The sequence below is a fragment of the Nematolebias whitei genome, chromosome 1 (assembly GCF_014905685.2).
Source record: "Nematolebias whitei isolate Nwh7 chromosome 1, NemWhi1, whole genome shotgun sequence".
NCBI classification, from domain to species: domain Eukaryota; kingdom Metazoa; phylum Chordata; class Actinopteri; order Cyprinodontiformes; family Rivulidae; genus Nematolebias; species Nematolebias whitei.
Window position 1 is genome coordinate 7,219,480 of NC_056498.1, and position 10,984 is coordinate 7,230,463.

Consider the following 10,984-nt stretch of genomic DNA (forward strand, 5'->3'; position numbering starts at 1 on the left):
ACCCCCCATCAGTGCCCCCCCATTACAAATGCTTCTGACACCAATGGCCACCACATTGTTCAAGCCAAGAGCCATTGTCAGAACTGGGGGCTATAGTGCCCCTAAAGGTCAGATTCTAGAATCAGAGTCAGAGATCCTTTATTGTCATTCACACCACATGTGGTACATGTGGTGGAACGAGATTAGGTACACAGGGTCCCAGTTACATCCCACAATAAAATGTAAAAGAAAAACTGTAATAAGATCTAAGATATTAACTAAGAAAAACATCAACTAAAAATATACTAAGCACTACTAGCATGAAAACAATAAAAACAATATGCCAAATAGCAGCACGAACATGAGTCTGTGGGAGCAGATGAGCACACATGAACACAGCAACATGAAACAGATCAGCAGTAACATGAAACAGATCAGCAGCAACATGAAACAGATCAGCAGCAACATGATGTGATTTTTTTACAGTGATTATTCTGGTTAGAGATTCGCGAGTCTACCAGCGAAAGGGTAGAAGCTGTTCCTCAGTCTATTGTTTCTACCCTTAATGCTCCTTAACCTCCTTCCTGAGGGGAATAGCCCCTGATGTAAGTTTATAATTACATGATTTTAATAATAACAGGTCGTGATCTAAAGTGGGCCAGTCTGAGGCTGAAACTCCAGGGCTGAAGATGAGTTCCACGCCCACCCTGGCGACGACATCGGTGTACTGCTTGTTCGGTTCACCGCTCAGTTAGGCAATAACTCTTCTGCAACTTTAAGACAACAAGCTGCACTTTCTCTTCCAGTTTTGAAACGTCCTGACCCCGTTGGTCGTGCACGTTTTTTTAGAAGGTGGAGATTTTCTGCTCAGGGCCCTGGACCTCTCAGAGTCATTCCTTTTGTTATTCCTAACATTCCAGATATTAGGAATGGCATTCTCTTTGTGGTGAGCTGCTCTTGGCAGACAGGAAAGACTTTAAGGGGGCTGGTGCTCGTCAGCGTCTAGCTCACACATGGACGGTTTCACTTCCCACTTTTATGGAGATTTTTTTTAAATTGTGAAGTCACAGCGGCTGCAGCCAGCCAAGAGGAAGCACCACCTCTGGTACAACAGACATAGCAGGGCTCTGTCCGGTTCTTCTGTGTCGGAGAATGAAGTAAAGAACATGTGGGAACTGTTACTGCTGCTTTAGGAACCATGAAGCTGGTCAGACCTACACCGAGATTATGATCTGCTGCTTCTACCTGCATCACAGGGACAACAGCATGTAAGTGTCAAACAGAGTTATTACCATGGATGTTGTGCATTGTCAGGGTGGGTGTAGAGAACAGGCTGTAATTTAATCCCAGGTTGTCACACACCATGCTGAGACGAGTCAAACTGAAGGCTATCTTCATCTGGGAGGTGGATTAGGGAGAAGTTTTAATGTTACTATAGATCTACTTGCTCGGAAGTTATGGATGCACAACGAGGGTCTTAAGACGGGACCACCTATTCAGGTTTAAGGTTCAGCATTAAAGCATCCTTCTTAATATCTGTCCAAAAGTTTTGTCCTGCACCTCGTTTTGAAACAAAACTTCCAGATTATTCACATAAACATGCAGCTCGACTGGGGAAAAGTTTTTGTTAAGGGTGTGCTGCAAACAGAGGAAAATGTGTTCATAAACAAAACGAATGAAACAGATGAGTCGTGGTTGAAGGGCTGCAGCTCAGACTTCACAAAATGAACACCAAGTTTGAACGAGTCACAGAAAGTTGGACTTTACATGCCTGAACCGTTTCCAAATCTATTTTTTCTCTCAAACAAACTCCTTACTGTCACAACTCCTAATATTTTTGTCCTTGAATAATCTGAAGTATGATCTGAGCTGACTGGACCTTCAGGGTGAGGGTTCTGACACAAAGAGCTCATATGTTATATTGTTGTTTTAAAGTGAATGTGGACGATAACTGAGTTTTGTGTTCGAGCTTCCTGAAGGGTTTGTGTTTCCCTGCAGGCTCAGCTTCAGGCTCGTCTACATTTTCTCTTACAACTTGCTCCAGTTCTGTGGTCACACCTGGATCCTGGCCAACACCATCGCAAGGTTTCTCACCTTCGGTCAAGGTAAGATAGAAGATTAATCAATAATAACAAAAGGTACACTGATGGCCCCCATCCCTGAGGGGTCTGAACAGTGATTGTTTGTAGTTTTATAGATGAGTGTTTCTCTGAACTGGAACTGAACAGAGAATGAAAGTGAACCTAAATGTTTTTGCTGCCAGATATTCCAGTGGGTAAGAGTTACACTGTGAAGATCGAGGTAGTTTATTTATTTATTTTTTGTCAACTTTTAAAAGTGACCTGCTCACAACATGCACAGATGGATGGAGGGTAATTCCAACTCCCCTTCTTTTCCAAGAAGAATGCATACCCCCCCCCCCCCCCCCCATGCAACTGTTCAAAGTTTATGTAAGATGGAAAGTGCCAGTATGCGCCTCTCATCCATCTTTTTTTCCACTTTGAAGTAAGCTTTTGGGGGAATATCACTGTTGTTTGGTGTTTCCTCAGACTGATGAAGCCTTCAGGATGGAGGTCGAAATGTCTCAGCACAAAAAAAAGAAAAAGAAACTGTCCAGATGACCTGACTGAACATTGTTGGATTTTATACCTGGATTATTGAACTTTGGTGTTTCATCCATCCATTATCTTTACCCGCATCTTTCTTTCCGGGTTGTCACTGCTGCCCATATCCAGAAGTCTGTGCAAGAGGCGGGGGACACCCTGGACAGGTCTCCAGTCCATCACAGGGACACCCTAGACAGGTCTCCAGTCCATCACTGGGACACATAGAGACAAACGAGACAAACAACCATTCACTCTCTCACTCACACCTAGAGACTATTTAGAGTTACCAATCAGCCTAACATGTTTTTGGTCTGTGGGAGGAAACTGGAGTACCCGGAGAAAACCCATGCAGCACGGAGAGAACATGGAAATTCCATCCATACAGGTCCCAGACTGGGATTTGATCCAGCAACCTTCTCACTGAGAGGCCCCAGCTCTAACTGAGCTCCTTGTACATTTCACATATAATTAAAAGAATACATTGTTTCTTTATGTCATTATTGGTTCAAAGGAAACGGGCTACCTTCGTCTGACAGCATCATTAGGTAAATTAACTCCTGCCTTTGTCTCTCAGAAGCTGTAGCCGACACTTTTTACTCTATCGGCTTGGTGATGAGTCTCTGCCAGCTGCTCTCAAACCTGGAACTTTTCCACATCACCGATGGGATTGAGAAAGTCCGACTTCTTCCTCGGTTCGTCCAGGTGTGTCTCAGCTCAGCCCTGAACCAGTATGCCTGTTTACCGCCTGATCTCATCAGCCACTCTGTTTTTGTCCCTCAGGTGATGGAGAAGAACATTCTGCTGATCCTGCTGATCATGCTGGAGGAGTTCCAAAGTGAACCGGTTGTGTGTGTGCAGTTCTTCCTGTGGAACATACTGGACCTCCTTCGGTACACACGTACAGAACCCACATAAATTTACAGCTAGAGCCATCTGTATCAAAGTTCATGCTCAATCATCCAGGTACCAAATCATTTTGCCCTCTATCCAGAGGGCTTCATCAGTCTGTACGATATATTAGGCTCAACAGTAGTGACACAACAAGTTTTGTGTGTTCAGTGAGAACTGTGAGTGTAGCACACGATTCACAAAAGCATAAATAAATGCACAAATAGAACTATTCTGCTCATACAAATGATCAAAACATGCACAAATCAGCTGCCTGTGAATGTGACTTTTGAGACTTTCTTAAAGGTAATGCTGCATTCAAGGCCGGTGAAAAGCTGGGACATCTGAGTGTCACCAGATTTACCGAGTTATTAAAAAGACACATTTCTAACTTGGCACACGAGCTCAACCCTTATATGAAAACATGCTTATATCGACATTACTGGATTAAAAAATGTTACAGAAAAACATATATATCCCTGGAAAAAAACTTTTCTCTGTGGTTTTTCCACAAGAATAACTTTCTGTTTCAGGATGTTTATTTCAGCTGTCCAGTCAAATTTTGAGAGTGTATCTGTTATGAATGACTCAACTACTACCACACCAAGTTAAATCTGAAGTTTTTAACAGAGATTTGTACAGTTTTCTCCTAAAGCGTTAGTTTGTGATGAATCTTGTCCAATTTCACCAATTCTTTAAACAATATCTGTAAAACTGACTTGTAGCCATTTTTGTTTGTTGAGTCGACTGGTGGGCAGCCATTTTTATCTGGAGTGTTTCCAAAATTCAGTAAGTTGTAGATCTACATTCAATGCTGACATTAAGTTTTGTTAAAATCCCTCCAGTGATTCATGAGATATTTTGCTAACAAACAAACAGCAACTGTTTTAACTGAAGTTTTAAACAAGGATCTTGTGAGATCAGTTAGTGCTCAGACTATAACCTGGGGATGACTCACAGCTACTGCACCAAGTTTTTCTTCATTTTTTGTATAATTCAATTCAATTCAATTCAATTCAAAAATACTTTATTAATCCTAACTGACTGACTTAGTCATTTTTGTGTTGACTAAGGTCAGTTAGCTGTGGTGGCCATCTTGAATCAGGTTGACATCAAACGTTAATCAGTTCTTGATGAACGTTTAAGGATTATTTTCTGAAAGTTTCATTAACAACACGACACATTAAAAAAATTATAATTTCTGTTCTGATGAGAAAACTGAGTTCAGATCCAACCAAAGTACTAAAGAAATTGAGACAAAAAAAACAAACAAATCCAAGAGTGCCGTATACGGCACACATATGACCATCGACAAACTGTTATACAGCGATTTATAGCAATGGCCTTGATAAGGAAATACCTTGTTTTAACTTTGACCTTGACTTGTGACCTTGACCTTGGAACTGGGGTGATGTGAAGTGTGCGCTACACTCTGTCTAGTGATGACCCATATGTGAATAACGTTTTTGAACAGATCAGAAGTTATGCATGGGACAAAAACGTCAGGCAGTTTTCAGTGTGACGGTCCAGACACGTTTATTTTGATACTTTTACTACACTCAAGCTGGTATTTAGGAAAAGGAAGAAAAAAAATACACGAGAAAGCTCAAATCCAGCATATCCTTCCAACCTTTTCTAATCCCACTCTCAGAGAAAATAGGGCTTAAAATGGAGAAACAAAAATGGTTAAAAAGTGAAATCTCTGTGAAAAATAAAATATAAATTCACAGAGAGATAGAGTACAGGTTGTAAGTACTTTAGTGATATACAGGTCCTTCTCAAAAAATTAGCATATTGTGATAACGGTCATTATTTTCCATAATGTAATGATAAAAATGAAACTTTCATATATTTCAGATTCATTGCACACCAACTGAAATATTTCCGGTCTTTAATTGTTTTAATACTGATGATTATGGTATACAGCTCATGAAAACCCAAAATGCCTGTCCCAAAAAATTAGCATATCATGAAAAGGTTCTCTAAACAAGCTATTAACCTAACCATCTGAATCAACGACGTAACTCTAAACACTTGCAAAAGATTCCTGAGGCTTTTAAAAACTCCCAGCCTTGTTCATTACTCAAAACCGCAATCATGGGTAAGACTGCCGACCTGACTGCTGTCCAGAAGGCCATCATCGACACCCTCAAGCAAGAGGGTAAGACACAGAAAGAAATTGCTGAACGAATAGGCTGTTCCCAGAGTGCTGTATCAAGACACCTCAGTGGGAAGTCTGTGGGAAGGGAAAAGTGTGGCAGAAAACGCAGCACAAGGAGAAGAGGTGACCGGACCCTGAGGAGGATTGTGGAGAAGGGCCGATTCCAGACCTTGGGGGACCTGCGGAAGCAGTGGACTGAGTCTGGAGTAGAAACATCCAGAGCCACCGTGCACAGGCGTGTGCAGGAAATGGGCTACAGGTGCCGCATTCCCCAGGTCAAGCCACTCTTGAACAAGAGACTGTGTCAGAAGCATCTCGCCTGGGACTGCTGCTGAGTGGTCCAAAGTTATGTTCTCTGATTACAGTAAATTTTGCATTTCCTTTGGAAATCAAGGTCCCAGAGTCTGGAGGAAGAGAGGAGACACAGAATTCACATTGCTTGAGGTCCAGTGTCAAGTTTCCACAGTCACTGGGGTGCCATGTCAGCTGCTGGTGTTGGTCCACTGTGTTTTATCAAGGGCAGGGTCAATGCAGCTAGCTATCAGGAGATTTTGGAGCACTTCATGCTTCCATCTGCTGAAAAGCTTTATGGAGATGAAGATTTCATTTTTCAGCACGACCTGGCACCTGCTCACAGTGCCAAAACCACTGGTAAATGGTTTACTGACCATGGTATTACTGTGATCAATTGGCCTGCCAACTCTCCTGACCTGAACCCCGTAGAGAACCTGTGGGATATTGTGAAGAGAAAGTTGAGAGACGCAAGACCCAACACTCTGGATGAGCTTAAGGCCGCTATCGAAGCATCCTGGGCCTCCATAACACCTCAGCAGTGCCACAGGCTGATTGCCTCCATGCCACGCCGCACTGAAGCAGTCATTCATGCAAAAGGATTCCCGACCAAGTATTGAGTGCATAACTGAACATGATTATTTGAAGGTTGGCGTTTTTTGTATTAAAAACACTTGTAATTTCATTGGTGGGATGAAATATGCTAATTTTTTGGGACAGGCATTTTGGGTTTTCATGAGCTGTATGCCATAATCATCAGTATTAAAACAGTTAAAGACATTAAATATTTCAGTTGGTGTGCAATGAATCTGAAATATATGAAAGTTTCATTTTTATCATTACATTATGGAAAATAATGACCTTTATCACAATATGCTAATTTTTTTAGAAGGACCTGTAGGTGTTTTGGATACTATGGGAGCAAGATAGCACCTGTCTGGTCTAACCACGGCTGCTGGATCGTACCAGTGTCTCGTTTTGATCCTGGTCCTCACCTGTTGGCCCCACAATACTTCTTGAATTCATGACCCATGTGTGTTACTTCAGCCGATTTGAGTCTAGGACCCTTTCACAGCTGGTTATGTTACAGATAGAGATGTTGAGGGCCCAATCAACATGTTTAAAGCAACCGAAGGGCCACGTAGAGAAACACAAAGGCTTTTTCTTGTTGTATCATTGTTAGCATGCTCGATAAAAATATGCCTGCCCAGTTCTCTTTAGGACTATAAGGCATATCTTCCAAAAAACTAACTCAATTGTAACAATTTATTTGTTAGCTTAAATATGTCTATCTTAAATCAAATGTTTTTTATTTGTCCAAAAGTTTTAATTTAAACTTCCTTAAGTTTCATTGAGGGCTGGAACGGTAGCTCAGTTGATAGAGCTGTTGTCTCTCACCAAGAAGGTCGCTGGATCAAATCCAGTCCAGGGGCCTTTCTGGGTGGAGTTTGCATGTTCTCTCTTTGCATGCGTGGGTTTTCTCCAGGTACTTCAGTTTCCTCTCACAGACCAAAACATGCATGTTAGACTGATTGGTAACTCTAAATTGTCCCTAGCTGTGAGAGTGAGAGAGAGTGAATGGTTGTTTGTCTCATTTGTCTCTATGTGTCTCTGTGATGGACTGGAGACCTGTCCAGGGTGTCCCCTGCCGCTCACACAGTGATGGATGGATATGGACACCTGTGACCTCCATGACCTGAAAAGGAATAACCTGCATTTGCAGGTTTCCATCAACTTTTATAAAAGTTGTTTGTTTTTTAATTAAAAATATTGGGAACTGGATGAAGATTGTCCAAGGTCCAAGGGCCACTTTTGGCCCTCGGGCCTTATGTTGCCCACATCTATTATAGACTCACCTGATCGTTGTAACTGTTTAACATGTTTTAACCAGAAGGAGCTGGACCTCTTCAGAACTCTGCTGCAACATTAACACACAGAAACCCACAAGCACAAAGAAGAGCTGTTTTAACCTCATTTACAATTAAAAAAAATGTATAATATTTACACTTTTGAATTTGTGGTTACGCTGTATTTTACTTACACCAAAGACTGGCTGTTAAAAAGCCAATTGCAACATGTTCTGAGAGAATCACGTTGCAAAACAAATCGTGTCAAACTTCTCCACCCAGCATGATGCAAAACACTGGTGTAAAAACCCACAAGTGTTTGATTAGAGACTGCTTTGAATATTTAGAGCAGAATTGTTTCAAAGAGTGAAAGTCTGACCAGCTGTGATCCAGAAACCAAATTCTCCAAACAAGACATCCTCCTGACTGCTGATAACAACTGCAAAAAGCCATTACACAATCCCAACAAAGAATTACTCACCTGATTCTGCCAAACGATGGATTGTGATGGAAGCAGTCCAATAAACGCATCGGGTCGGGTTTTGTTAGAACAATGCGACTGATTGACACACTTGACACATCCCGTCTGACAAAAAATAACTTTAATGACCAAACAAAACGCTGTTGTCCCATGTCACTGAGGGATCTGAATATAAACGTCTGTAGCTATACATATACAGTACATACTACTGTAGTGAACTAGGCCTCCGATCAAAACCTGCCTCTGAAGACCTTCATGGGACAGGAACTGTTATTTCATTGATTTGAATCCAGAAATACAAATTAGCTCATCCAGAGACTTTCTAATTGTATCCTGAACTAATCAATTGAAAGAACACTCTCTTTTTATATTATCATTACTATTTTACAATATCTTGATAATCAAAAGTGTGTTTAGTTCATACCATTTTTAAATGTTGAAGTGAACCACTCATTTTAAATCAACTGTGAAACAGTATTAATGATTTTTTAATCCTCATTCAAATTAGAAATCAAGTTAAATGTCTATTTTACAAAGTAATTATGCATTTTTTGATCTTCTGTCTGAAATGAGAGAGTGATGTCGGTCGAAAGTCGGAGACAGTCGAAAACAAGTTGTTGGAATGAGCTGTCGTGTTTTTAAAGCTCTCAGACAGTAAACAAGAGAACTGGCACCTGCAGTGTTTCTCACTTCGTCAAAACATTTCTCTGTCTGTTCCTAAACGTTTCTGATGTTTTCTCGACTTGTAAAAACCCTTTGACGTCACTAAAACCACACCCCTGTTGGTTCCTTCAACCAATCAGGACTTACTAAAAGTGACCGGAAGCAGAACTCTTTAAAAGTCGACACTTCCTGGAACTGTGAGTTCCGTGAGTTCCTCTGAGTTCCGCTGAGTCTTTTGAGTTCTTCTGAGTCTCTTCTGAGTTTTTCTCAGACTCAGTCTTCTGAGTCGAGTTGGGACTGTGGAGTCTTCCACATCTGAGTGGAACCTCTGACGGACTCACAGCTTGCTGTGTATCCACCCGGGAGATGAGCGTGTTTGTTGAACGGAGTACCGTCACTACTTCGGACGATTCTCAGCCATTCTGACCGGAGACGCTGAAGGTAGCGTTGAAATGGAACTCCGTACCGGAGCTGACCTATCTTGTGCAAAGGTAACGAGTCGCTTCACTACCGAGTGTACCGAGGCTGAGCTGGGGTCGGATGAAGGGTGCCATTCCTAGTCAACACACTTTCCCTCATCCATCTTTTCTCTCCATTTAAACTCCTTCATTTCCCATCTTTAAACTTCTATCTTGCCAGTAATTAATCCAGATATCTTCAGAAATGTCTGTTGTTTTTATTAAGTAAAACGTGCCAAGTTTTATTAATCAGAACCAGATCAGTCTAATCAAGTGTACAATGTTTTGATGTTAAATTTTGATTCTGTTAATAAATGACCACATTTATTTTGATGGGTCAAAGAAAATTAACGTCTCATGTCACTGATTAAACCATCTACGCACAGTACATCTGTCACATATCTCTAAAGTAGCTCAAAAAAGAGAGAACCCGTTATTTAAATAAAATTGTAGTGTAGCTGAAGCTAACCTAGCCGTTTTAGTACACTACACTACACACATACAGTGGTGCTTGAAAGTTTGTGAAGTCTTTGTAATTTTCTATATTTTTGCATAAATTTGACCTAAAACATCATCAGATTTTCTCACAAGTCCTACAAGTAGATAAAGAGAACCCAGTTAAACAAATGAGACAAAATATTATACTTGTTCATTTATTTATTGAGGGAAATGATCCAATATTATATATTTGTGAGAGGTAAAAGTATGTGAACCTTTACTTTCAGTATCTGGTGTGACCCCCATGCATGAATAACTACAACTAAACATTTCTGGTAACTGTTGATCAGTCCTGAACACCTTAGAGGAACTTGAGTCCATTCCTCTGCACAGAACAGCTTCAACTCTGGATGTTGGTGGTTTCCTCACAGTAACTGCTGCTTCATGTCCTTCCACAACATCTGGATTGGATTAAGGTCAGAACTTTGGCCATTCCAGAACATGAACTTTATTCTTCTTGTACCATTCTTTGGTAGAATGACTTGTTCAGTGCTCTGAGATAACTTCTGTTGTGACTTGGTGCTATATAAATAAACTGAATTGACTTGTGTGCTTAAGAGTCATTGTCTTGATGCATGACCCACCTTCTCTTGAGATTCAGTTTACATTTTCCTTTAGAGGGCAGCACGGTGGCGCAACTGGTAGAGCTGCTGCCTCTCAGCGAGCAAGTTACCCCAGTTTAAATCCCACTCCTGGGGCCTTTCTGGGTGGAGTTTGCATGCTCTCTCCGTGCATGTATGGGTTTTCTCCAGGTACTCCAGTTTCCTCCCACAGACCAAAAACATGCATGTTAGGCTGATTGGTAACTCTAAATTGTCTCAAAGGGTGCATTCACACCAGCCCTGTTTAGTCCGCTTTAATCGAACTCTAGCTCATTTTCCTAGAAAGTCCGGTTCGTTTAGGGAGGTGTGAACGCACCATCGAACTCTGTCACGGAACAAAAAGGTGAACTCTGGCCCGGGCTAAAACCTAGGTTTCGGTCCGGTAGAAGCGAACTCCAGCGCGGTTCGAGTGCAGTGTGAATGTAAACAGACTGAGCCCCGCTCCTCAGGGTAAACAAACACGCATTGCTCTTACCTTATATGGAGCCGTCAGCTGCCTTGTGTGAAAAA

At 41.4% G+C, this 10,984-nt stretch overlaps 2 protein-coding genes across 2 annotated transcripts in view; one reads left to right on the top strand and one right to left on the bottom strand.

The window, feature by feature from the left end:
- Positions 1–1,206: 1,206 nt before the first annotated feature.
- On the top strand, positions 1,207–3,500 carry hacd4 (3-hydroxyacyl-CoA dehydratase 4). Its single transcript, XM_037681604.1, has 4 exons — positions 1,207–1,247; positions 1,978–2,084; positions 3,160–3,287; positions 3,366–3,500. Exons 1-4 carry the CDS (start codon positions 1,207–1,209, stop codon positions 3,498–3,500), a joined length of 411 nt encoding a protein of 136 aa, XP_037537532.1.
- Positions 3,501–7,832: 4,332 nt separating this feature from the next.
- Positions 7,833–10,984, bottom strand: part of focad (focadhesin) — a 179,343-nt gene continuing 176,191 nt past the window's right edge. The window contains exon 40 of the mRNA XM_037681614.1: positions 7,833–7,843. Coding sequence (XP_037537542.1) covers positions 7,833–7,843 — 11 coding nt within the window. The remainder of the gene's footprint in view (positions 7,844–10,984) is intronic.